Source organism: Mus musculus, chromosome 2 (assembly GCF_000001635.26).
Source record: "Mus musculus strain C57BL/6J chromosome 2, GRCm38.p6 C57BL/6J".
Taxonomy (NCBI): domain Eukaryota; kingdom Metazoa; phylum Chordata; class Mammalia; order Rodentia; family Muridae; genus Mus; species Mus musculus.
Genome location: NC_000068.7, coordinates 154,415,130 through 154,442,645, shown reverse-complemented (window position 1 = coordinate 154,442,645; position 27,516 = coordinate 154,415,130). Strand labels below are relative to the sequence as shown.

Below are 27,516 nucleotides of genomic sequence, written 5' to 3'. Positions count from 1 at the left end.
ATAGCCAGCTTAGCTAACTCCTTCAGATTTTTACTCAACTGTCACGTGATTTAAAAAAAATTCTTTAAGTATTCTGTCAAGTAACATCCCCATCTTCTTTTCTCTTTCCAAAGTATCTTTGTGTGCATGTGTGTATGGTTTATGTGCTCAACTACCTGTACATGAATGTGAGAAAACCAGATCAATGCTTGGTTTCTTCTTCCAATCACCTCATTTTTTGAGACAGGGGTCTCTCTACTGGACCTAGAGCTTAAGTTTTGGCCAAACTGATGAGCAAGACCCCAAAATCTGCCTGTCTCACCTCCTTGTGCTGGTGTAACAGGTATTTACCACCATGCCTGGCTTTTTACTGTTACATGAGGACTGGGTTTGGATGAATATCCAATAGTACTCGGAGGGGGCGCTTAATTACATATATGGGTATTCTGTTTGCCATGTATATTTGTGCATCACATGTGCGGTGTCTACCAAAGCTAGAAAAAGATGGACAAGACTCCCTGAAATTAACTGCCAAGTTGGCTGCTGGGAACCAAACCTAGGTCCTCTGCAAGAGAAACAACTACTAAGATGTCCAGCCCCTCATCAAACCTTTTTAAAACAGTAAAAAATAAAGAGGGAAACAAGATGCAGCTCAGTAAATCCCAGCACTTGGGAGGCAGAGGCAGAGGCAGGCAGATTTCTGAGTTCAAGGCCAGCCTGGTCTACAGAGAGAGTTCCAGGACAGCCAGGGCTACACAGAGAAACCCTGTCTCCAAAAAAAAAAAAAAAAAAAAAAACCTTGTCACGTTTTTATAGTATAGAAAAATAGCACTAGGGGCTCAGGGGTTACGAGAACTGACTGCTGTTCCAAAGGTCCTGAGTTCAAATCCCAGCAACCACATGGTGGCTCACAACCATCCATAATGAGATCTGATGCCTCTTCTGGTGTGTCTAAGGTCAGCTACAGTGTATTTAGATATAATAATAAATAAATCCAGGAAGGAAGGAAAGAAAAGAAAAGAAAAGAAAAGAAGAGAAGAGAAAAGAAAAGAAAAGAAAAGAGAAAAGGAAAAGAAAAAGAAAAAAGAAAAAGAAAAAGAGCAGGGGGGCTGGAGAGATGGCTCAGCGGTTAAAAGCACTGGCTGGTCTTCCAGAGGTCCTGAGTTCAATTCCCAGCAACCACATTGAGGCTCACAACCATCTGTAATGGGATCTGATGCCCCCTTCTGGTGTGTTTGAAGATAGCAACAATGTATTCCTAGACACAACATAAATAAATCTTTTTTTAAAAAAAGAAAAAAAAAAGAAAGAAAAAGAAAAAAAAATAGCAGGGGCCTATTAGCTTTTATGGGATAGGGGGTGACAGTGGTCAGGAGTGTTGTGAATTCCAGGAAAATGAGGGTGTGTTTATTGTTACTCTAAGGATATGAGACCTAAATGAATAAATCTGTGTTATGTGAATATTTGCTCTCATGTGGTTTTGAAAAATTAAAAGCAGGCAGGACCGCTACATGATGATCAAAATTAACAAAAGAATGAGGCAAACATTTGTAAAAGAGAAAAGGTCAAAGTTTTGTGTGTATCAAGGAATGTGTGTGATGCCAGGTAGTAACATTTCATTGAGCTGCTGGAGAGGTTAGATTACATAGTTGGTGCCATCAACTAATTTAATTTAAAAGTCTGCCAACTCCAGAGCTATAAATTCAGAATTTTACATTGGTCACTCCGAATTTTCTTTGATTTCTGCATTTGATTATAACAATGCAAAACAGAAGGGAGACTCAAAGTCCTTTTGTTTGCTTGCTTGCTTTCTCCCATCTTAAGAAAGTCTCACTATTCAGCCCAGTCAGCTTCATAATCACCTACCTTAGCCTCCCAAAAAGTAAGATTACAAGCATGTTACCACAATGCCCAGCAAGAGTCAAATCTTATTTTTTTATTTTTCAGATAGGGTTTCTCTGTGTAGTCCTGGCTGTTCTGGCCTCAAACTCAAGAGATCCACCTGCCTCTGCCTATCAAGAGCTGGGATTTGAGGCATGTGCCACCAAGTCCAGCTAAGAGTTACTATTTAATACCCACCTTTTTTTGTTTTTTTGATACTGCCCAGGCTGTCTTGGAACTTGTAATAAGTCTCCTGACTCAACCTGCCAAATGCTAGGTTACAGGTGTGTGCTATTAAACTAATATTGCCTTTTCCCCAGTTCATCTCTAAGGTAATTTATAGCAATCCTGTACAGGCATGGGGGCTCATGCTCTTAATCTTAGCACTAGAGCTGTAGGAAGACTGGAGGATCTGGGGTGGAAATCAGCACAGGCTACACTAAAGGAGGAGTTTAGGATAACCCAGTCAGCTAGGAGCAATCCAAATAAAAAGGAGCAGGGAAATAATTTGATCATTTCAGAGGGGAAAGAAGTCCACAGATACAGTTCAAGTAACTAAGTCAACCAGAGAATAGGATGAGAAACAGGAGTGGAGCAAGAGAAGCAAACAGAAGGCACTTAGGTGTTCATTTCTCTTCATCATCCTAATAGCTATGTGCCACATAAGGAGAAGTTCCTTAAGAGAACAATTCTTACAGCTATTTATAGTAATGAGTGCACAGGACCAGCCTACTGTAAAAATATCTGTATTACCTAACATATTATAGGCTCCTTTTGAGGGTCACTAATGCATAAACCTTTTGCCACTTTACGAATGCCACAGTTACCTTGCTCAAGGATCTTGGTCTGCAAGTTTGCACTCTTAGGTAAGTGGACAAATGAAGGAATACCTACGAGTGAGCTGAGCCTGTTGAACTCTAGAACTTTCTTGCAATGCAGCACTTCCCAGGCACAACCCAGACAAAACTTACTGCCACTCTATTAAACCCATATATCCCACTTCTGCCATAAAAATAAAATAAATCCCCCCCAATTAAGCACTTTAACTTCCACTCCCCATTTATCTATGCAGTACCCCCATGAAATGTGAGCTCCAGCGTCACCTTTCTATCTTCAGCGACTAACATTACCTGAACAGTGTGACAAGCACTGTTAAAACATTTTACAGGTCACACTAATCAGAATGAGATTGCAAATGAGCCAGGGTATTGTTGAAGGTCTTTAATTCCAGCACTCTGGAAGCAGAGACAGCAGATCTCTGAGTTCCAGGACTGCCAGAGCTACACAGAGAAACATGCTACACAGATTGCATGCTTGTAATCCCAGAACTCAGGAGACAGAAGCTAGAGGATCAAGACAAGTTCAAGGCCAGACTAGTCTACATGTCGAGTTCCAGGACAGCCAAGGCTATTACAGAGAAACCCTGTCTCGAAGAAAAAAAAAAAAAAAAAGAAAGAGTGTAGGTAAGCTTCTGAAATCACTGAAAATGACACATGCCTTTATCACCCTAGCTCTGAGGAGCCCAACAAGGAGGTGGTGGGACTGGCCTGCCCAAGATGAGGACAGAGTAAAATCCTATCTTTTCTGTGATTTGGTTTGGTTTGGGGGGGGGCGGGGGGGGGTTGTTTGTTTGAGACAAGGTTTCTTTGTGTAGCCCAGGCTGTCCTGGAACTAGTTCTAATTAGGCAGAGGTAAGCAGATCTCTGTGAGTTCTAGGTCAGCCTGGTCTACACAGTGAGTTCCAGGACAGCCAGGGCTACACAGTGAACCCATGTCTTCCCCCCACCCCCAAAAATGGAGGCCCAGAGAGACTTTTTGAGTTTTTTAAGGAGAACTTTGTAGTTTTCAGTTATAAGTACCTGCCTAGGTGATGGCACACACCTTTAAAACTAACACTGGGAGGCAGAGGCAGAGGCAGAGGCAGGTCAATCTGAGTTTAAGGTCTACAGAGTGGCCAGGACAGCTAAGGCTGCACAGAGGAAAGAAAAAGAAAAAGTACCTACCTAGCACCTATAGGCCTTCAGCATATTAAACCACTATATACTAACTTTTGCAAAGAAACTTAGTTACATAACAAACCACAAAGTCCTACTTCTTGGCTTTTGTTTTTTCCAGACAGTCTCACTACATAACTTAGGCTGGCCTCAAACTCATATTCTCCTGCCTCAGCCTCCTGAGTGCTGGAATTACACAAGCTTTCACCATACTCAACTTTTTGGGAATATATTTAACTGAAAACATAAAAGACATGGAAATAAAAATGTGTTAGTTCATCTGGACCTAGTGACACAGGCCTGTATTTTTAGCTACTGAGAAGCTGAGACAGAATTACAAGTTGCCTGGGCAACTTTGTCTGAAAATAAAAAGGGCTGGGGATACAGATCAGCATGGTACATAAAGCACAAGGCCCTGAGTGCAATCCCCAATACTGCTTTAAGTAAATGAATTTAAATTCGGGTAAAAGTTTCTTCCACTTTTCTTCTGTTTGTTTCGTTGTTGTTGTTGTTTTTTGGTTTTTTGAGACAGGGTTTCTCTGTATAGCCCTGGCTGTCCTGGAGCTCACTGTGTAAACCAGGCTGGCCTGGAACTCAGAAATCCGCCTGCCTCTGCCTCCAGAGTGCTGGGATTAAAGGCGAGCGCCTCTCTTCCACTTTTCTTATATATGATACCATCAAACCTAAGGGTTACTTGTCTCCCTTCAGAAGACCATTGAGAGCAGCAACAGCACACTTAACTACAGAAGGCATTGGTGGGAAAATCTAGTTTGTATCTTTTTCCATTCAATTTGGAATGAGAGCCCAAGAAAAAGGCTGTATGAATCCTCCGCTATAACTGCTGAACTGAAGAGCAAAGAGGGGAGGGGCTAAAAGCTCTCAAGAGGCCTCATTTTATCCTTGCACAACGGACATCCTGCAACACCTGATGTTAGCTTTTATTCATTTTTTTGTTTTATTTTTAGGGTTTTGTTGTTGTTTTTGTTATTTTGTTTTGTTTGGGGCAGGGTGCCACAATGTAACCCTGGCTGGCCTGTATAGATCAGGCTGACCTCAAACTCAGCCTCCAACGTGCCTCAAATACCTGTTTTTAGACTGTCACCTGGCATAGACAAAGAAATATCCACAAAGCACGAGTCCCTCTCTTAAACTCAAATTCAGAATCTAGTCTGTCAAGTTTGTTGCCATAGTCTCTGGACTTAGAGTGATAATTTGTATTTAGATGATTTAATAAATATTAAATGAATCGAATGCAAATTGCCTGGTGCTCAAGTAATGTTGGCTATTACTGCTATTTTAATGACAATTAAATTTTTATTGTTCTTATTAAACGATGCCATCCCTCCTCCAAGGATCTTACAATTCTAGGAAGAACGTCTGTAAATGGGATAGCGAAATGGAGGTAAGAATAAAAACACAACTGAGTCACATAGTAGGACTAGTCAAAGACAATATTAAACAAACTAACAAAACACAACCAGACGCCAACTTCGGACTTTTCCGAGGAACACACATAACAAACTGTGATTACGATAGTGAGTTTTCACACTTGAGTATGATGTGCAACTGTGTGTTCAGGGGATTTTACTGGATTCACTAAACCCTACTACAGAGCATTCAGAGTACGTTCCTCACAACCCATTTTTCAGATCGAGCAACTGAGACTTTTGGAGCGCCAAGGTCACAGCCTACTCGCGAGGGAGCCAGGACATGAACCCAAAGCAGTCCGACCCCAGAGCCTACATTCAACAGGGCCCTCCGGAATATCAGCCCGGCATCCTCCAACATCTACCACTCGTCGCTCCAATTCCGGCGTGTTTCCCGGGACCGGACTTTCAGCCCCGATGCCGCGAAAACAAAACAATACTTCTCTCGCGGACAGTCCATAGGGCGCCCGCCAGGCCTGAGCTCCAAGGCCGCTCCACACAGTCCTGCTCAGCACCCGGAGCCGCGAGCCCCACAGGAAGCGCCGGGATAGCCCCGAGGGCCCCGGAAGGCCGGGGAGCCGCATGACCTTGGATCCAGTGCCCCAATCCCGGCCTCAGTTTCCCTGCCCAGGCCTCCCGCCGGGGGGCCTCTGCAAAGCCTCCCGCCTATGGAGCAGCAGGCCCCTCAACACACACCCCTCAGCCGTCCGCCTTCCCGCCCCACTTACGTTGGAAGGCGGCCGCTCCAGGGACGCCCACCATCGCGGAGCGCAGTCTGTCGCGAGCGCCGCTCGCTTCGACCCTCTGCCTGAGCCCTCCGCAGGCGCAGGCCGGGACCTGCACCCGCCGAACTCGCCCGCACCAGCGCCGCCGCCGCCGCTGCCGCCGCCGCCGTTAGGCCGCGCGCCGCCCCGCCCCCAGACAGCCCCGGCACGCCCCCGCCGCGCGCTCCCGCGCGCAGACCAACGCACGCGGAAGACGGGCCCGAGGGCGCTCACGCGAAGCACCGCCTCCTGACCTGGCCCGCCCCTTCCGCGCCAGGCTGCGTCCTATCCTGGAGCGGCCTGCACTTCGACCCGCCTCCCGCGCGCTATGCGTGGCCGCAGGGAGCCGCCCTTCTCCGAGCTCCAGACTTCCGGATGTGGCCTGGGCGGCAACCTAGGAACGGGGGCGGAGTCCCGGGGCGGGGCTTCGGGGAGGGACGTTTCAGGTGCAGGCCTTGTAACGCTTTGACGGTTGTATTGGGTGTTAAAATTGTTCTTTCCTCCTTTTACTTATTTGTTTTTACATTGACTTATTGCATATGTGTGCGTGTATATGTTTGAGGGAGTCCAACGCATGTATGTGAATGTCAGAGAACAAGTCGGGAGCAGGCTCTCCTTTCACCCTGTGGATCCAGCAGGTCAAATTTCGGGCATCAAGTTTGTTTGACAGCAAGCATCTTTGCCAAATTAGCTATCTCGCAGATTTCTACATCTTTTGCGGCTATAGGAATCTAAATGTTTAAAACAACTAGCTGTCATTACTGATTTCTGTATCAGATCAAGGGGCTTTGTGGGGTTTGTCTGTGTTTGTGAGGAGGGGCACGTGTATGTGCAGGGGTTTTTTTGTTGTTGGTGGTGGTTTTTTGACACAGTCTCACTTGTAGCTCTAGCTGTCCTGGAACTCACAGATAATCTATCTACCTAACTCTACCTCCCAAGTGCTTGGGACTAAAGGCCTGAACTACCAGGCCTGGTTAAGTGCAGGTTTATTTTGGTTTGTTGAAACAATGTCATAATGTACATTTGGCTATTCTGAACTCACTGACCTACACCAGGTTAGCCTTGAACCTTAAGCTATACTTCTAAGTCTATCTCCCAAAGCTGTGTCTATAACACCAGCAGGCCTCACAAAAAGTTGTTTCTGAAAAGGGCCTATTTTGTATGTCTAGCTGGGCTGGAACACACAGTGTAGCCACAAAAGCCTGGAACTCTCACACATCCTCCTCCCGTGGCCTCCCAAGTGCTGGGATTGTAAGCAAGAGTCACTAGCCTGTCTTCAACAGCTGCTTTTATACACTCTGCAATTAACCATCTCAGTACCAAATACAGTTTCTCCCCTTTTCTACACATTCGCTAGAGTCTCTCCCACTGGGTTGTCCACCTATTTCTGTTAGCAAACTCAAAACATAAATCCTCCGAGCAACCCAAGAAAGTACTCTGATCCTAGCATGAGTTCTCTGCCATTCTGTCTCTCAAAGATTCAAAATCAGGAACTATAACTAAAATGAAGCCAGCCTGGCATAGTGGCACAGACCTGTAATCCCACCCTAGGGAAACTAGCAAAATAACTGCCAACCCAAAGCCAGCCAGGGCCACATAGTGAGACTGTCTCAATACAACAAGGTCAGGCATGGTGGGTCACACCTGTACTTCCAGCATTGTTGGTAAACGCAGGACATCAGTTCAAGGTTGCCCTATATGATGATTTAGAGGCCAAACTGGGTGAGCCGCGGTGGCATTGCCAGGTGAAATGGCACACACCTGTAATCCCGTAAAGTGGCACTTGGGAAGAGATCAAAAATTCAGCTACACGCAGGGCGGTGGTGGCACACACCTTTAATTCCACTTGGGAGGCAGAGGCAGGTGGATTTCTGAGTTCGAGGCCAGCCTGGTCTACAAAGTGAGTTCCAGGACAGCCAGGGGTACACAGAGAAACCCTGTCTCAGAAAAAAAAAAAAAAAGAAAAAAGAAGAAAACAAAAACAAAAACAAAAAACAGCACACATCTTTAATCCCAGCACACAGGAGGCAGAGGCAGGTAGCTTTCAGTGACTTTAAGACTAACCTGGTCTACAGAGCATATTCCAAGACATCCAGGGCTACACAGAGAAACCCTGTGCCTGTGGGGGACTGGAGAGATGGCTCAGTGGTTAAGAGCACTAACTGCTCTACCAGAGGTCCAGTTTAATTTCCAGCAACCACATGGTGACTCACAACCATCTATAATAGGCTCTGATGCCCTCTTCTGGGGTAATTGAAGAAAGTGGCAGTGTACTCATATAAAATAAATAAATAAATATTTAAAAAGAAGGAGAAGAAGTGGGGTGGGGGTAGAATTCAGTTACAGAAGCTGGAGAGATGGCTCAGAGGTTACAGGCACTGGCTGCTCTTCCAGAGGACCAGGGTTCAATTCTCAGCACCCACATGGCAGCTCACACTGTCTGTAACTCCAGTCCCAGGGGATTTGACACCCTCACACAGATGTGCATGTGGACAAAACACTAATGCATATAAAATAAAAATAAATAATTTAAAAAGACAACGAATTCTATATATCAAGTGTATCGTGAGACAAAAAGATGGCTACTATGGGGCCAGACTGAGCTACTGTCAGGTCCTGTCTCCCAAAAGAAAAAAAGAAACCCCCTAACATGGACTGATGCCCTAGATTTGATATCTGGCTCTGTAAACAAACAAAGGTTACAGGTTCAAATAGACCTAAGGAAATAGAAATTGCTTGGACCTCTGAGCTATTTGTTTGGTTCTTTATTTTATTAATATTTTTTTTTTCCTTACGATTCTCAGTCTATATCTCAGACTGTCCTGGAACTCCTAACAAGTCGCATGTCTTGGCATCCCAAATTCTGGGGCTCCAGACATGATGATACCAAGCTGAATTTTTTTCTTTTTCCTTTTGTCCCCCCAGTATTTGTCTTTAGTGACAACAAGAGTAAAGCTGGGCAGGCAGAGAGAGTGCATGCTGCCTGCCATCTGTCTAGGCCACGTGACTTCCCCTGCTAGTGAATGATCAACACCAGAAGACAGGGAGAGAGCGGCTTACAGACTTGTGGAGTAGCTCCTTGTTCCTTGTTGAAACACCACTGACATTTATTTACTTATGTATTTATTCATGATAGTGATGTGGTGTGGTGGTTGGTTACTTGTTGATTGCCCCCCCCCAAAAAAAAGGTGGCTTTATTATCCCAATAGGACTTAGGAATTAGCTGGGGCTCTTCTTGTCAAAGGTGGGCCCAACATTGACAAAGTGATGGTTGTACTGCATTGGCTCTTGGATCTACCTTTCTTCTTCTTCTTCTTCTTCTTCTTCTTCTTCTTCTTCTTCTTCTTCTTCTTCTCTTCTTCCTCCTCTTCTTCCTCCTCTTCCTCCTCCTTTTCCTTCTTCTACTTCTCCTCTTCCTCCTCTTCCTCCTCCTTTACGTTCTTCTACTTCTCCTCTTCTTCCTCCTCCTCCTTCCTCTTCTCCTCCTCCTCTTCCTCCTCCTTTTCGTTCTTCTACTTCTCCTCTTCTTCCTCCTCCTCCTTCCTCTTCTCCTCCTCCTCTTCCTCCTCCTTTTTCTTCTTCTACTTCTCCTCTTCTTCCTCCTCCTCCTTCCTCTTCTCCTCCTCCTCTTCCTCCTCCTTTTTTGGCTACTTTGGAAGTTTGACCTCTCACTTTGCCAGCATGAGTCCATGAACCATGACCTTTCCCTCCCAGCACGCAGCCAGCTTCCTCCAGAGCAATCAGGGCCTTTACACCTCCCTGGCCTAGGATCCTAGCACACCAACAGGCCAGATTTTGTTATCCTTAACATGGTTAAATCAGGGCTTCCCTCTATGACTCTGGCTGGCTTACTACTTGCCATATGGTAATTCCCACTCTGGAATTCATAGCAATCCTCCTGTTTCAGTTTCCTGAAGTATTACAGGTGTGTTCCGCTGCACTCAGTTCCTTCAAACTTGACCAAGCCTGTCTATGTAACAGAGAAATATTTGCCATGAGTCAGACTTTGTCAAGGAAAAAAAAACTTCCTCCAAAAGAGAAGGTGCCTAAAAAGGTCTCGGTGGAAGACATGAACAGTCGAGGTGTTTGAACACTAGCTGGATTATTAGAATTCATACTGTTTATGAGTTCCATCTGAATGAGCATGTTTATGATGAAAATTAACAGAATACAAAAACATTGTGTTGGGTATGCCTATAAATCCAGTACCCAGGAGATAGAGACCAGGAGCATCAAGAATTCTGAGCAAGTTTGAAAAATGAGGAAGGAACATAATGAGTTCCTGCCTCAAAATAAACAAGTAAAATAAAATCCAAATTAAATACTCAAGAAAATTATGAAAAAAATAAAGCACCGTAATTTTTTTTTAAGAACTTGTTGTTGAGACAGGTTCACTATATAACTAAGGCTGGCCTCAGACTCATTTCCTTCAGTCTAGTTTTAAGTCTCCACCTTGGCCTCTTGCGTGCTGGTCTCGCAAAGCTGCAATACCACAAGTGAACTAGAGAGCTGGGTGTCCTTGCTCTGGCTACCACTTAATTTGATGATAGACGTTATCAGAGAAAGCAGGACCACAAAGTTATCAAACACACCAGACCAAGGAATGCTACAGCTCCTTCACCTGGACCATACAGTAAAAGGGGCTCCTAACGTTAGCTGAGACATCCTCACCCATCATCAAGATACCCACAAGCACTAAGTTCCTAACTCTGTCTCCAGAGCCCCAAGAGTTTTGGCTTACATGGATGGCTTGAGGAAGACAGCCATCTTTCCTGGGGACCTAGAAGGCCTAGAATTTACCACCCACCACCATGTTCATCGTTACCTTTCTTTTTTTTTTTTTTTTGGTTTTTCGAGACAGTATTTCTCTGTATAGTCCTGGCTGTCCTGGAGCTCACTTTGTAGACCAGGCTGGCCTCGAACTCAGAAATCCGCCTGCCTCTGCCTCCCGAGTGCTGGGATTAAAGGCCTGTGCCACCGTGCCCGGCAGTTACCTTTCTTTAAAACAAAACCTTCCTATATAGCCCTGTCTGGCCAGGTAGTAACTATATGATCCAGCAGACTGGCCTAGAATTTTTATCACTTGCCTCTGCCTTGCAAATGCTGGAATTTCAGATGTAAAACACTCCCACAGCCCTCAATCTTGTACCTGGAACCACCCCAGAGCTTCAGTAGCCCGTGCTGACACTGTGCCAGCATCTGGTTATGTTAAGCTAAGCACCTGCAATAACTCTCCTAGAATCTATCTGCATTAGCTCCCTGCCTTCTGCCTTTAGTAAGGCACCTTTAAACTTTGTAGCCTCTTTAACAGGTTCTTAGCCATTCTGTAATGTATGTGTCCTTGCGATAGGATATGAGCTGAAAATTAGCATTAATAATTAAGATAGGACTGGGTGGGTTGTCCTTTCTCTTAATCCCATCACTTGTTAGGCAGAGGAAGATCCCTGTGATGCACCTAGTCTTCAAAATGAGTTTCAGGACTGCCAGGGCTAGGTAGAGAGACCCTGTCTCAAAAATAAGTAAGTAAGTAAGTAAATAAATAAATAAATAAATAAAGATTGGAAAGATCTGCATTTGCCAATGGCCAGGAAAACTAAAGGAAGCCCAGACTATTAGGCAAGTTAGAGGCTGTAGAGATAGTCTGGTGGTAGAGAGCTTGCCTATCATGCCTGAGAACCAGCGTTCAATCTTTGGAACCACGCAGAGAAAAAGGCTTTGCCAGGTGTGGTGGTGCAGAAGGATCAGGTTATCCTCTGGTACTATTGGGTCTGATTCCAGTGTGTGCTGCTTGGAACTCTATTTCAAAGCAAGCAAGAACAGCTTTTTATTAAGTTGGTCTGGCTGGCCTTGAACACATCCTGACTCATCCTCCAGAGAAACCAGGATTGTAGGCATGTCCCACCAAGTCAGGTTTAGGGGTGCTGGAGATGGAATCCAAGGCTTAGTGCTAGACAGGCATTTTACCAACTAAGCCACATCCCCAGCTCCCAAAGAGCCTTTTTTAAACATATTCTTTTTTTTTTTAAAGATTTAGTTTATTTATTTATTTATTATATGTAAGTACACTGTAGCTGTCTTCAGACACACCAGAAGAGGGCATCAGATCTCATTACCGGTGGTTGTGAGCCACCATGTGGTTGCTGGGATTTGAACTTCAGACCTTCGGAAGAGCAGTCGGGTGCTCTTACTGAGCCATCTCACCAGCCCCCAAAGAGCCTTTTATTTCCTCCGCCATACCTCTTCGAAGCCCAGAGGACAGTGAGACACTAGCCAGGGTGAATAGTCAGCTTCTCTGCTGCCTCCTTGAAGACCAAAAGATGGATCCTGGAGTCCAGGGCAAAAGATAACATAAAAAGTTTTCTTTTAGCCCTCAGGACTCTGATTTACCCCCTACCACATGCACAACACACCCCTCCTTCTAAACAAATGTGCCACCAGATTATTATTATTTTTTTGTTTTTTTGAGACAAGGTTTCTCTGTTTAGCCCTGGCCATCCTGGAACTCACTCTGTAGACCAGGCTGGCCACGAACTCAGAAATCTGCCTGCCTCTGCCTCCTGAGTGCTGGGATTAAAGGTATGTGCCGCCACGCCCGGCTCTGCTACCAGATATTCTTAAAGAAGAAGAATCCAAAAAGTTGGAGGACAGGGGGTCTCAGTCTATGCACCTGAGTCTCCCAGGGCGCTGGGTACACTGAGTGTTCTATTCTGGCTATCAATTCCAAATGTCTGTGGGGAAGTGGTCCTAGCCCCCAAGCCTTATCTCCCCAAATGTAATACTAATCATAGGCTCCCTTATAAACTGAGCTCCAGGTAAGAGACTTTTTTTTCTGTCAAAGGTAGCTAGCTTCCCAAGGGGCACTATTTCAGAAATCTCTACCACCTTGTAAAAAGTTTTATATAAATGTTTTAAATTTCCCCACATGACAAAATTTTGGTTTACACAAAGCACTCTCATTATTTGCTATACTAGGGTATCCCGGAATCCTGAGCGTATAGGTTTTCTTCTACTGTTCCACACCTCAGCTTATCACTGAGCTCCAAGACTGTACTCAGCTCTGGGGATAACAACAGTCTTAGACAAAGGTCCTGTCCTGTGGTGCTGGCCCACTAGCTGACATTGGGTAATAACACTATTCTGAGAAAAAAACAGGCAGGAGAAAATCTAAGAATGTAGTTCCAGTTCTATTTTTTATAAAGTAGCAAAAAAAGTCTTTTTGTTTGTTTGTTTATTTGTTTGGAGACAGGATTTTCCTGTGTAGCGGCCCTGGCTGTACTGGAGCTGCTCTGTAGACCAGGCTGGCCCCTGATGCAGAGAAACACCTGCCTCTACCCCCAGAGTGCTGACATTAAAGGCATGAAGCACCACCACCTGGCTAGGAAGGTGACATTTATACCACGGAAACCTGAAGAAGGTAAAAGAGCTGCCAAATGTGGATGAAGGAGAGGGTGGTAGGAAGTGAAGGCCTTGAGACATTTGTAGCACACTAAGGAAATTGGTAAAGAACGAGAGACATAGAAGGAGGCCGGAGCTTGTGTGGGACCTGTTGCACCTTAATAAAGACCATGGCTTTGTTGTAAGTCAATTTTGCAGCCACCAGACAGTTCTGAGCGCTCTATCTATCTACAAAAGAGAGTATAGGGGAGAAAGGTGAAGGTGCAATGTTGCTGGGGTAATACTCAAAGCAGATAGATGCAGTGAAGACTTGGAAAGGGAGTGGATTCTAGATAAGTTTTGAAGGTGTGGGCAGCAGAGTTTGCCAAGGATTTCTAAGTGGGGCATCAGAAAGGTAGCTGGGCATAGTGGCTCATACCTGTCATCCCAGCAGTCAGGAGACTGAAGCCAGCTAAAACTATACAGCAAGACCCGGTCTCAAACAAAACAAAATAAAAGATTCTCTGGGCGTGGTGGTGCACGCCTTAATCCCAGCATTTGGGAGGCAGAGGCAGGCGGATTTCTGAGTTCGAGGCCAGCCTGATCTACAGAGTGAGTTCCAAGACAGCTAGGGCTACACAGAGAAACCCTGTCTCAGAAAACCAAAAGAAAAAAAAGGTTCTAAACCTTAATATTTGGAAGGATGGACTAGCCATCGGTTGAAACTCTACTAGCTGTAGCATTAGCAGAAGGGTTTAGGTGTGGGTGTACACTTTGGGATGGCAAGACAGCCACATGGCTATAAAAATATTACTGCTGGGCTTACTAAACTCCCGATTCCCTCCAGAGGTGAGGTGGGGCCTCCGAGGGTGTGGGATTTGTACAACCTGAAGTAGGTTAGACAAGACCCACACAAGGCTTGTACAGCCGGTGCTGCTGCAGCTGGGCCGCAACTGCGGGCAGATTGCCAGGCCGTCCCCTCCCCCGCTCCTTAAAGCGCATTCCATCTGGCACACCTTCTCCAGGTGTCAGCTGTGCTGGAAACCACTCATCCCTGGAGGAGGAATGACCTTAAGCTCCCCGGGAGTGCTGGTGGAAACTGGGTTCACAATTTCCCGAAGCCTTTCTTCCCCCCATTCACCTCCAGGCAACAGAGGCTCCAGCTGAAGCCGAAGACCGGAGTTGGGCGCCGGTGTTTGCTTTAGAACAACAATGGAGCCCACCTCTCGACGCTCCCGGGCACAGCTGCACACCTGCCGCTCTCCGCCCTCTACCCAGGTGCAGGCCTTCTGAGAACAAAAGGACACCTACTCACCAAGGTCATTACCTTGATGGGGGCAGGGAGAAGGGCTGGGAATGGAAGAAGACCTCTAGTCTAGAAAATTGGTTGAATTAAAGGGTTTGAATCAGCCCCATCCTGCAGAAGTTTCTATGATCGTGATTTATCCCTACACTGACTGCTTAGTACGAGAGTCCCTTAAGTAGCTTTAGCTTTGTTTGCTTGCTTATTTGCTTTTAGACAGGTCTCACTATTTAGTCCTGGCTAGCCTGGAACTATGCTAACTACTGTGTGTGCCTCAGACACGTACACATCTGACAGTCCTCTCTCGTCGCTGCCTCTCAGGTACTGAGATTACAGGTGTGTACCAGCATGACCAGCAATCTAGCTTTGAGTGTCTGTGTGTGTGTGGGGAGGTGGTGGTGGTGGTGGTGGTGGTGGTGGTGGTGGTGGTGGTAATGGAATTCAGGACCTGTGTACATACTAAGCAAGTGCTTCACTCTCCAGCTACACTCCCCAGTCCCTATTTATGGCTACTGGTGAGCATTTACTATGTGACTGCAAGACTGGAGGACAGGAGAAGGAGCTCTGCTGGTATAATGGTGCAAACCTGTAATTCCCTTCGCTCCAAATAGGAGAGGTAGGAGGATCAGGAGTTCAAAGTCAGCCTTTACTACAAAACAAAACACAAGGCCAGCCAGGATTACGCTAAAACCTAAAAACAAAACAAAACAAAAAAACCTACTAGTGTGTTTGATGCCTACAACTGAGGGACCAAAGTACTAAGATTATTTAATTTTAATTTAAATAGCTATATGTGCCTAGCGGCTCCAAGATGGCTGGAAGCAGAGGCAGGAGTTGCATAGTGAGTTCCAAACCAGCCAGGGTTACAAAAATAGAATTACCGGAATAAAAAAAAAAAAAAAAAAAAAAAAAAAAAAAAACCAAAGGACCAGGCGGGCTCCACAACTGCCTCGCCCTCCACAAAAGAAGTGGCTATGCAAATTGCCAAAGAATGCAAATCAGCCACTGATTTGAAGGACAAAAGCCCAGGCCCTGTGATCGGGTGAGGATTCACTCCGGTTGAGGGGCAAGCTGAGAGACTGGGAGGGTCCAGGGAGAAGGACGTTTAGAGGTGTTGTGGGGCCTAACCAGCTGGTGTCGGCGACCCAAGACATCAGCTGGCTGGCGGGTCCGCAGGCTGGCGGGCTGGCGAGCAGAGACAATGGGTGGGGGTCTGCCCGGAACCTGCCTCCCTTGGCGCCCGGTCCTCTCCCGGACCCTGGCCAGCTGCCGTGGGCACTTTCTGTGGTCTCTGCTGAGGCTGTGGGGCAAGAAGATCACGCAATGGGTTGGGGGGGGGGGGGAGGGGAGAGGAGAAGGCATGAAGGATGCTGGGAAAACCTATGTGAAGTGGCCTGGGATGTGGATGGCGGTTGGGAGGGGGGTAATGAGGGTGTAAAACCGGCGGTTAGGAGCCTTTATGAAGGTCTCCAGTGTGACAGACATTGCGCTGGAGGATTTGCATATATCCTTCCGTTTGCTACTCCCAAAGTCCCCCTGGTCATAGTAATAATAATCATTACCAACAATAGCAATACGGTGTGAAACCCTAAGCGCCCCCTCCCCCGTCCCCGCTGGAGTTGAAGGCTTGTCTCAGTTAATCCTCATGATCGCTTTGGGAGCCAAGGTCTTTTATTATGGAGAAGCCCCAGGCCCTGAACAGTTCAGGGACTACATCACTGAAACTGGAGGGAAAAAGTGTTCCTACTCCACCTGAGTCTTCCTAAAGCTTTATCTACTGAGTCCCAAGACTTTTCTGTGCCTGGGAGAGTTAAGGAAAAGCCAAACTTTAGTGTAGGAGCTATGGTTCATGTGGTGTACATCTGACAGCTGTGACACAGGGGGACCACAAACCACATGGCTAGCACAGCTTATTTTTTAATGTATTACCTTAAGAAAAAGAAATGTATTCTGGACATAGAGGCCCTTTATGATGACAGACTTTGTTATAGTACAGTTAAGAAAGCTAGGTCCGTGGCAAATAGACTTCTGGGTTTCGTAGTGAGTTCCAGCCAGAGCTTTGTCTCAAAACAACAGCAACAACAAAATAATAACAAAAGATGTTTAAGGAGTGAGAGCCATTGCTGCTCTTACAGAAGATCTGGGTTCAATTTCTAGCACCCAAATGGAAGCTCACCACCCTCTGTAATTCCAGCTCCAGGGTATCTGCTGCCCTCTTCTGGCATCCATGGGTACTAGACTCATATAGTACACATACATACAATGTGACAAACATTCATATCTGTAAAAGAAAAAAATAAATGGTTTTTAAAATGAAAAATAGTCTGTTCATTTTTATGTAGCTGCCTTCTTCAGAAGGGGGCTGTGAACCCCAAAGTCTTGGCTCCTTGAGGTCTTCCTCGTCCTTACATCCTCAGATTCTTGATGGCACTTAGTCCTAGCAAATCTCTTTCCATTCTGCTTGTGGGAATGTAATATAGTATGGAGCTACTGGGTGCCAAGCACTGGTTTAGGCAGGAGGTATAAAGTAAGTGGGCTCTCTGCAAGTATCAAAAAAATCAGCCAGCATGCCGGGCGTGGTGGCACATGCCTTTAATCCCATTTAATCCCAGCACTCAGGAGGCAGAGGCAGGTGGATTTCTGAGTTCGAGGCCAGCCTGGTCTACAAAGTGAGTTCCAGGACAGCCAGGGCTACACAGAGAAACCCTGTCTCGAAAAGACCAAAAAACAAAACAAAAACAAAAAACAAAACAAAAAAAAAAAAAATCAGCCAGCTGAGGATTGGTATTGCTGGCATAACGCTCAGGAGACAAAGACAGAAGGAGAGTTTCCAGGCTAGCCTGGGTTACATAGTGAGACCCTGTCACAAAAAGAGATAGGGAAGGGAGAGAGGCAGAATATTAGCTAGCATCTAAAGTAGTACAGAGCTGGATAGTGGTGGTGCACGCCTTTAATCCCAGCACTCAGGAGGCAGAGGCAGGTGGATTTCTGAGTTCGAGGTCAGCCTGGTCTACAAAGTGAGTTCCAGGACAGCCAGAGATACACAGAGAAACCCTGTCTCGAAAAAAAAACAAAAAACAAAAAAAGTAGTACAGAGTCTTATGAATGGACAGGAGCTCCATTTGACAATGGAGGTAAATAAACCTGGCCAGCAGGGTGTGCTTTCTGGAGAAGGTAATGGTAACATTGGGCATCTAGATAGAGGAGATGCTTCCAGTTAGCCCTGGGTACCAATTCACCACCAAATAAACTGGACATAGTGGGAACACAGGTAGGTAGAGTAACTGATTGGTGGCACACTCCTTTAATCCCAGCACTTGGGACACAGAGGCAGGCAGATCTCTGAGTTTCAGGCCAGCCTGGTGTACAGAGAGAGTTCTAGAACAGCCAGGGCTACACAGAGAAACCCTGTCTCGAAAAAAACAAGCAAAAGGTGAGAGAGGCAGAGTAATCAGTTAAAGGCCATCTCACTGACTTACATGACATACAGTCCCCAAAAAAACAAATTCAAAAATAAGTTTCTATCCCAGTGGCTTCCTGCATTGTAGTAAGGGAGACAGTAAGGAATACATGTGTTATATTTTTAAGTGTTTATCAACACGATGGAGAAAATTAAAGCAGATGTCAGGTAGACAGAAATAGCTTAGGGAAGGCCTTCCAGGGAAGGTGCTAGAGCAAGAGATCCAAGTCACGTTGGTGGAGAAGGCTGCACTGCTGAAACACTGAGATGCCATTAAATTCAAATTGATAGAGCTCTCAAGCCATGAGAGCTTCAGTAATAAAAAACCTGTGGTGGTGGAATATTAATCAATCAGTTTCTCTCCAGTGCCATAAATTTCTAATCGAGACAATTCTCTAAACTAGAACATTCTCTAGTTGTGAAATTTTAAATGATAAAACTTTGAGGGCTGGAGAGGTGGCTCAGGGGTTAAGAGCACTGACTGCTTTTCTGGAGGTCCTGAATTCAATTCCCAGCAACCACATGGTGGTTCACAACCACCCATAATAAAATCTGATGCCCTCTTCTGGTGTGTCTGAAGACAGCAACAGTGTACTCACATACATAAAGTAATTAAATAAATCTTAAAAAAAAAACCAAACCAACCAGAAGTAGTTGTGAGGAAAGGATCAGAAGTTCAGGGTCATCCCTGACTACAGCTGAGATCAAGGTCTAGGTCACATTCGACAATGTCTCACAAAGAAGTTAATTTAAAATAGAATGAGGGGTGGTATCGCTCAGTAACACACTGAATTGGGTCAGAAGTTTTAGCCCCTACAGGTTCTTGAGTCTCAGAAATGCCTCAAAAGGCTACAAAGAAGAATACTTATGAAGTAAGAGGATCTGATGAGCTTTGATGTTGTTTTTAAACAGGATTCTTCTAGTGTAACCCTCCCTAGCTAGTGTCTCAGCAATCCTTCTCTTCCAGTTCTTCCCAGTGCTAGGATTACTGATGTAAGCCACTATACCTGGTTTATTTTTTTCTTTTACGAGATGAGCCTCATGCAATCCAGGTTGTCCTTGAATTCACTATGTAGTTGAGGTTGGCCATAAACTCCTGATTCTCTAGAGCCTCTTTCTCTCAAATGCTAGGATTACAGGTGTGTACACAATTCCTTTTGTTTGTTTGTTTGTTTGGTTGGTTGGTTAGTTTTTTATTTTTTTTCAAGACAGGGTTTCTCTGTATAGCCCTGGCTGTCCTGGAACTCACTTTGTAGACCAGGCTGGCCTCGAACTCAGAAATCTGCCAGCCTCTGCCTCCGGAGTGCTGGAATTAAAGGCGTGTGCCACCACCACACCTGGCCATTCCGTTTTTTTTTCCCCTTATGTTTTTGTATGAATGTTTGCCTGAATGGATTGCTTGTGTCTTGTACCCATGGAATCCAGGAAAAGATGTCTGATTCCCTGGAACTAGATTTAGGCAGTTTTGATTCAACATGTAGATGCTGCTGGTAGAACCTGGGTCCTTTACAAGACAAGCATGCATCTTAATTGCGGAGTCAGTTCCTTGGCCAATCTTCCAGCAGAAAACCGATAGGGACTGACCAAAGTTTGTGATATAATAGGATTGGTAAACACCTGAAAAGTGGCTTTTTGAAAAAAATCATAAATGTTACCATGTGTAGTGTCCCATGCTTTTAATCCCAGCATTTGGTAGGCAGATTTAGGTAGGACTCAGTGAGTTCAAGGACAGCCTGGTCAACAGGATAGCTGGGGTTATATAGAGATACCCTGTCTCAAAAAACCAACTAGAAAGAGAGAGAGAGAGAGAGAGAGAGAGGAAGATGATAGATGAAAATACATCTTGTTTCCAATGGGGGAACAACACTTTCATTTCCCAAACAACCTAGGAATAGTCTGAGAAATTTCCCCAGTTTCCAGGGAAGAAATGAGAAAGGGCAGGTGCAACTGTTGCTCCTCCTAATACACTGCAGTTGTACAGAGTGGCTCGAGTCCCAGATGAAGTTGTTTTTCATGATAGCATGAGGCATTGTGACTCACATGTAAATTAATTTCATGTTGAGCGACTCATCCACAGAATGGAGGATTCCACACATGCTCAGGTCCAGAAGGAGCTTAAAAGGGAGAAGGGCTTAAAAGGGAGAAGGGCTTTATGCTGGAGCCTTAGTCTGCATGCTGAGCTGCAAAGGAGAGAGCTGGGTGTCACAAGCCTGAGTCCAGGTGGAATCCTGAGCGTAAGCCCATGCATAGACAGGTCAGGATTCTGAGACGATGCTCGAAAAATATTGAAATTAATCTGTGGTCTGACCAAAAAAAAAAGGTATTGGCCAAGTTGAACAAATTGTTTGCCCAAAGAAATTGGTTTGCAGCAACTCCCTGAGCAATCAGTAGGTGATCTGTTGGTTTACAGTATTGTTTTTCCAGACAAGAGACTCTCAGGGAGTCAGTTGACAGAGAGACCTCAGCTCTCAGCTCAGAAGTTGGGTAACATTGAAGATGGTCTCAGTCTTTCGATGAACCCAGTTCCTGTTGATGGGCACTTAGATTTCCCCCAGTATTTGTCTCAGACATCACTGCAGTGATGCTCTGAGCATATTTAGGGAGAGTTTCCAGGGTTCCCATCTGGAATTAGAACAGCTAGGTAGGTGTGAGAATGAGCAATTTCCCTGGAGTCCAATAACCTCTTCCCTGCCTCCCAGAAGGGGAAACCCTCCCTCTGTGATCACTAGAGAAGACAGCAGGAACTCCCAGGGCCTTGCCCACACCGCCTGCCTGCCCACCTGCCTGTCCTCTCTTGTTCTGGCAGATTAACAGTGACCTGTGACCCTGACAGGCTGGCCACACTCCCGGCCAATTTCAGTCTGTCTAAAGGAGTCCCAGGGGTGGTCAGGGCCTGGGGATGTGTTGACCAGATGGGCCTGGGAGGTCTTGGATCAGCTTATCCCAGGAGGCAGAGCAGGTGGGTAGCCCCTAGCACACATCCCCCCCCCCAACCCCCAATATTCCCCATCATGCATCACTGGGCTAGAGCAGGAGCCAGATGGTGGGGATGGGGCAGCTTTGTAGCTTCTGGCCTAACAAAGGATCCTCTATGCTGCCCCCCTCCCATCTCCTAGCTCAGCCAGTCAAGTCTCCCCGGCTGCCCAATCACTCTCGGTCCTGGCTTTCTGTTGAGACTATCCCTCTTCCCATTCCATTTATGGAGGAAGCGTCCCAGGAAGTGTTCCTGGAGAGCCTTGGATTTGGAAACTTATCTGTCAATCAGAGAGTGGGTAAGTGTGGCCAAGAAAGTGTGGCCAGCCAGATGGTCTCAACCGGTTGCTGATTCAAATGCAGTGAAGGGGGAAAGGCAGCAGAGGGTCAGGTGCAATTGTTGGTCCTCCTAGCACACTGCAACTGGGCAAACCCAGTCACTAAACTGACCTTCAGTGGGCCTTCTTCAGTGGTCTCAGGAATTGTTCTGGATGGCTGGCCTCGAGAGGGAGATGCTTGTAGAAGAGTCTTAAGGTGAAGAGAATAAGCCTGGGAGTCTAGTGACTCCACACTGGCTGCCGAGTGCACACTTGGACAGGTCGCCTGAGGTCTCAGAGCATAGTCTCAGGGGGAGGTGACCTAATGTGAGGTAGCATGTAGAAGCCCTCAATACATGCAGGTTAAATCCACCGTTTTCCTATAGCTAGGAAGAACTTGCAGGTCTAGAGGTGAGAAACCTCCAGGTGGAGAGAGAAATCCTAGGGCACCTGTAGCTGGTAGGTTCAGGCCCAGAATCCTTAGAACTCCTCAGTTACAATCTTGTGTTCTTGCCTTGACTCAATTTTCTCATCTGTAAAGTGGGTTAAATGACAGCAGTGGCCTCGTTTTATTCAAGAAGCATTTTGAAATACAAAGCCCACATATTATTAAAAGATAATAATGTAAGAATGTAGTGAGGAGTAAATAAATTATTGACCAGGTGATATATAGACCCCACTGAATAACAGAGCTGTACGGGAACCAATAAAGGGCCTGGGGAGATACCCTTCAGGCTGAGCTCCAAAAAGATTTCCAAAAAAAAAAAAAAAAGATTTCCAATTCAGTCCTGCCTTGGGGCATAGCTGAGAGAAGGGGGTGGAGGGGAAGCTGCCTAGGGTAGCCGGAAGCCCTGGGCTGCCTTCCAGGATCCTCCTTGCCTTTGCTGTGAGACTCTAGGCCTCTTGAGAGTACATGGTTTAGACTCCACTATTTCTTTTTCATCTTTCCTTTCCCTGTTTAGGCATCTGCCATCTCTAAGGAGCCTATGGCTCCAAAATCCTCTTCATTTCAATCAGAACATGTGGGAGCAAAGATGAAGACTAACTTGGGAGGGAGGCAGCAAGGCCTGTGGGGAGGCCAGCACTCATGAAGAGTTGCCCTGCAGAGTCCCTCTCCGCCCCTCACCCAGGGCCCAGCGCTTTCAATTGGCTCCCTGGTGCCAAGTGAAGTCTATTAATATCAAAGTAATGAGGTAATTACTGTGATTTTGGAAAAATTACCAGTGAATGCTTTTGAGGGAATTTCTGAGTGAAAAAGAGGCCGTGTGAAACATCTGCGAGGAAAAGAAAAAGAGTTGCTCTGGCGGAAGCCTGAGTGCGAGCGGTGTGGATGTGAGGAGAACCACAGAAAGGGGGAGCTGTGTGTGTAACTAGGGGCAGGCTTTTAGGAAATCCCTGACTTTGGGTGGTGAAAAGCAGAAAGGAAAATTCTGGAGCCAAAGAGTTGGCCCTTTGCTCCCCTCATTCCCCTCTTCCCCCATTTCTTTCTTTCTTTCTTTTTTTTTTAAGATTGATTGTTTTATTACATGTAAGTACAGTGTAGCCATCTTTAGACACACCAGAAGAGGGCATCAGATCTCACTAGGAATGGTTGTGAGCCACCATGTGGTTGCCAGAACCTGAACTCAGGACCTTCAAAATGAAGAGGAGCAGTCAGTGCTCTAAGCCATCTCTACCCACTAAGCCATCTCACCAGCCCCCTCTTCCCCCATTTCTGAGACACGGCCTCCCTATCGAGCTTTGGCTGGCCTAGAATTGGCGATATAGACTAAGCTGGCCTCAGATTCCTAGAGATCCACCTGCCTCTGGCTCCTGCATGCTGGCATAAAGTGGGGCTGGAGAGACGGCTCAGTGCTTCCGAGCACTTGCTGCTCTTCCAGAGGACCCAGGTTCAATTCCCAGCAACCACATGGCAGCTCACAGCTATCTGTAACGCCAGTTCCAGAGAACCTGACACCTACCTTCACATGGATATACATGCAGGCAAAATACTAATGCACAGAAAAGAAAAATAAGTTGTATTTTTAAAAGATGTTTAAAATTCTTACTGAGGGCTGGAAAGGTGGCTCAGCGGTTAAGAGCACTGGCTGCTCTTCCAGAGGTCCTGAGTTCAAATCCCAGCAACCACGTGGTGGCTCACAACCATCTGTAATGGGATCTGATACCCTCATCCGGTGTATCTGAAGACAGCAACAGTGTACTCACATGAAAAAAAACAAACAAACAAAAAAACAAATAAATAAATTCTTGCTGAACCAGGACTACACTGTCTCCAAAAACCAAAAAGAAAGAAAAAAATTTCTTGCTGAATAAAATGACTAGTTCTTCAAACATAGTAATAACAGTATTAATCTCAATAAAGCGGTCCTCAAGCCAGTAGCAGAAATTTGAATGAGATATTACTATTATTATATACTTTGTCGAGGTAGGGTCTGGTGTATCTAGGGCTGGCTTCCTACTTACTGTGTAGCTGAGAATGACCTTGAACTTCGGGTCCTGCTGCACTACCCAACTGCTGGGACTACAGGCCTGTGCTGCTTCACCTAGTTTACGTGGGAGCATTAAACCCAGGTGTTCCTACATGCTAAGCAAGTACTCCATTAACTAAGCTCTGTCACAGCCCCTTGTTTTGTTTCTGTTTTTTAAAAGCAGGGTTTCATGTAGCCCGTGTTCACCTTTAACAGGCTTTGTAGCTGAGATTGGCCCAGATCCTCTTACCACCGCACTTAGTTTACTATTTATTTTTGTATGTTCTGGGGGTTGACCTCAGGGCTCCACGCATGCTAAAGGAGCACTGCACCGACGGACCTACCTTGAAACCACACCAGGAGCCATTGTTAGGTCTCCATACCTTACAAGGATACCTTTCTGTTTCCCAAGCTTAGTGCGTCCACAAACCACACTTTCCAACTTGTGCTGAACTTGAAACCCTGCTTCGCCAACCTCCTAAACACCTGTTCTGACCGCCCTTCCACAGGATACAATCTTGCTCTTATCTACCCCACGGGCTACCTTGGGCCCCAAGTTCCTCACTCTTGGGTCCAGGTGCTATCACCCCTGACCCTGCCCTTATAGGGGGATCTCAAGGGCTGGAAAGATGGCTCAGTGGTTAAGAACACTGACTGCTCTTTCAATAGATCCTGAAGATCCTGAGTTCAAATCTAAGCAACTACAAGGTGATTCACAACCATCTATAATGGAATCTAATACTCAAACTGTTTTTGAACAAATGGATCTCAAAGTCTGCCTGGAGGGAGTTCCAGAACAGCCAGAGTTATAAGAAGAAACTCTGTCTCCAAAAAACAAACAAACAAACAAACAAACAAACAAAAAAAAAAAGAGGGAGAGGGCTAGAGAAATGGCTCAGCTGTTAAGAGCACTGGTTGCTCTTCCAGAGGTCTTGAGTTCAATTCCCAGCAACCACATGCCGGCTTAGAGCCATCTCTAATGGGATCCAATACCCTCTTCTGGTGTATCTGAAGACAGCTACAGTGTACGCATATAAATAAAATAAATCTAAAACAAACAAAAAAACCCAAAAAACAAAAACAAAAGCAAAGCAAAAACAAAACAAAACAAAACAAAACACAACAAGGGAGATGTCTTGGCTTGTGATTCCTGAACTTGGACAGCTAAGGAGGGAAGATTTTTCAGTTTGAGGCTATGCTGGTAGATCCTTTGTGAAAGAAACGAAAGATAAAGCGGGAGAACAGGGTGAGGGAGACATGGAAGAGAGGAAGGAGAAAAAGAAGAAAGGAGAAGCCCACTCCTTTTCTACTTTTGTTACTTATTCCCTTGTTTTCAAAGGGAATTGTTCTAAACCAGGCCAGGACCCTGCACTAGGCACTCCCCGACTGTCTGCTGCCCCCTGCTGGTATTCCCTCCACTCCAAGACAAAAGTTTTAATTTGAAAGAAAAAGGATAAGGATGGCACTGATTCCCCAGGAACTCAGGCTGTCCTGCCCAGCTGGTGTTTTGGGATGTGGACCTTGAAGGCAGAATCTTTGCATCCTGAATTAAGCATTAGTCTGTCTGGAGCCCTAAACAGGGCCTTTTTCCAGTGCCTGCTTCTGGGCTGCAGGGATAAGGCTTGTTGAAGTATTGCTTAGACCAGGAACCTGAATGATGAACACCTTTCTGGCTTCTATTGACTCTATCATAAAAGGTAGATTCTTTGCCTTGGCAGACCTCCTCTGCTTCATTATGTAAACATGTATGTCCTTGACAGAATCTGTAAACACAGGTAAAAGCATTACACAGTCCATTATGTTAAAACAGATTACATGTTATAATTTTTTTTTCAAGACAGGGTTTCTCTGTGTAGCCCTGGGTGCCCTGGAACTCACTCTGTAGACCAGGCTGGCCTCGAACTCAGAAATCTGCCTGCCTCTGCTCCCAAGTGCTGGGATTACAGGTGTGCGCCACCACGGCTCAGCGTGTTGTAAATTCATTCTGGTATGCTTTCTATAACGATGCTGAGGTGATTTTGAGCTCCCTTTGATTAATTAAACTTATGTAATTATATCCTATATTAACGTACATAATTAATTGGTTTATCTATTTTCTTTTTCTTTTGATACAGGATCTCAAGGCGAAACCTTTGTTAGTTTCAAAACCTGTGGTCATCTTCCTGCCTCTGCCTCCCAAGTGCTGGCATTAAAGACATCCCACCATGCCTGGCTTTTTTTTTTTTTTTTTTTTTTTTTTGAGGCTGGGTATCATGTAGCCCAGCCCAGGCTGGCCTTGTTGCCAATGCTGGACTTGAATTCCTGATTCTCTTACTTTCTCCTCCCAAATGCTAAGATTATGGAAATGTGTTATTAGCCAGGCATGGTGGCTGACTGCATGCATGTACTCTAAGTACTTGCCTGGTGCCCATGGAGGTCAAAAGAGGGCATTTGTCTCTGGGAATTGTAGTTACAGATGGTTATGAGCTGCCATGTAGGTGCTAGGAACCCAACCTTGGTCCTCTGCAAGAGAAGCAAGCAGTCTTGACTGCTCAACCATCCCTCCAGATTTCTCTCAGCTATTTCTGAGACTGGGTCTCACTACTTAGCTCTGGTGGCCTGGAACTCGCTATGTAGACCAGTCTGGCCCTCCTCTGCCCCCCGAGTATTGGGATTAAAGGCCTATGCCATCACAGTTGTCTGAAATGGTTTTCTTTTCTCTTCTTCTTTTTTTTTTTTTAAGATTTTTAAATTTTATTTTTATTTATATAATTTAAGTATATGGGTACACTGTCACTATCTTCAGACACACCAGAAGAGGGCATCAGATCCCATTATAGATGGTTGTGAGCCACCATATGGCTGCTGGAAATTAAACTCATGACCTCTAGGAAGAGCAGCCAATACTCTAACCACTGAGCCATCTCTCCAGCCCCTCTTTTTTTTTTTTTTTTTTTTGGGAGTGAAATTTTATTTTATTTTTTAAGATTTGTTTATTATTATTTATAAGTTCACTGTAGTTGTCTTCAGACGCACAGAAGAGGGTGTCAGATCTCATTATGGGTGGTTGTAAGCCACCATGTGGTTGCTGGGATTTGAACTCAGGACCTTTGGAAGAGCAGTCAGTGCTCTTACCCGCTGAGCCATCTCACCAGCCCTCTCCAGCCCCTCTTAAATGGTTTTCATAATAGCATATATTAATTGTGCATGATGCTAGATTTAAAACTATGACATTTTCTTTTTTTTTTTTTTTTTTTTATTAAAAGATTTATTTATTTTATTTTATTATATGTGAGTACACTGTAGCTGTCTTCAGATGCACCAGGAGAGGGCGTCAGATCTCATTATGGGTGGTTGTGAGCCACCATGTGGTTGCTGGGATTTGAACTCAGGACCTTCGGAAGAGCAGTCGGTGCTCTTAACCACTGAGCCATCTCTCCAGCCCTGACATTTTCATATATGCATATAAGTATTTTGATCATATCTTCTCTCCACTCCTCTCTCTGTTCCACTTCTATTCCCACTGATTCCGTTCTGGGATCAAATGTCTCCCAAATGTCTCCTTTACAACTTAATTTGTTATGTTTTACTTTGTTT

General features: G+C 45.4%; 1 protein-coding gene and 2 long non-coding RNA genes across 8 annotated transcripts in view, besides 2 other annotated features; 1 reads left to right on the top strand and 2 right to left on the bottom strand.

Moving 5' to 3' along the window:
- Cbfa2t2 (CBFA2/RUNX1 translocation partner 2) overlaps positions 1–6,548 on the bottom strand; it is a 103,259-nt gene extending 96,711 nt beyond the window's left edge. For 3 of the 6 annotated variants that reach the window (XM_006498642.3, XM_006498641.2, XM_030247023.1), the window contains exon 1: positions 6,010–6,548. In XM_006498642.3, the coding sequence (XP_006498705.1) occupies positions 6,010–6,043 (34 nt within the window). In that variant the 5' untranslated portion in view covers positions 6,044–6,548. The remainder of the gene's footprint in view (positions 1–6,009) is intronic. The other 3 variants (NM_172860.2, NM_009823.1, NM_001285446.1) reach the window with 1 other exon arrangement.
- Positions 10,694–23,242: a transcriptional cis regulatory region, noted in NCBI's record as "EC(Cbfa2t2) region targeted for CRISPR interference". NCBI's record gives its function as "positively regulates Cbfa2t2 expression (moderate effect) in mouse ES cells" and the evidence as "EXISTENCE:mutant phenotype evidence [ECO:0000015][PMID:27895109]".
- Gm52564 lies at positions 12,212–16,045 on the bottom strand. The gene is made up of 3 exons (XR_003954074.1): positions 15,851–16,045; positions 14,561–14,708; positions 12,212–12,369 (listed from the first exon to the last, which is right to left on the bottom strand). It is a non-coding gene; the product is annotated as a predicted gene, 52564 (long non-coding RNA).
- Positions 14,184–17,220: an enhancer, noted in NCBI's record as "VISTA enhancer mm1461". NCBI's record gives its function as "enhancer in: neural tube[3/4] | hindbrain (rhombencephalon)[3/4] | midbrain (mesencephalon)[3/4] | forebrain[3/4] | nose[3/4] | facial mesenchyme[3/4]" and the evidence as "EXISTENCE:transgenic organism evidence [ECO:0001131][PMID:17130149]".
- On the top strand, positions 21,317–26,147 carry Gm39962. Its single transcript, XR_866871.2, has 3 exons — positions 21,317–21,454; positions 22,435–22,665; positions 26,055–26,147. It is a non-coding gene; the product is annotated as a predicted gene, 39962 (long non-coding RNA).
- The last annotated feature ends 1,369 nt before the right edge of the window (positions 26,148–27,516 follow it).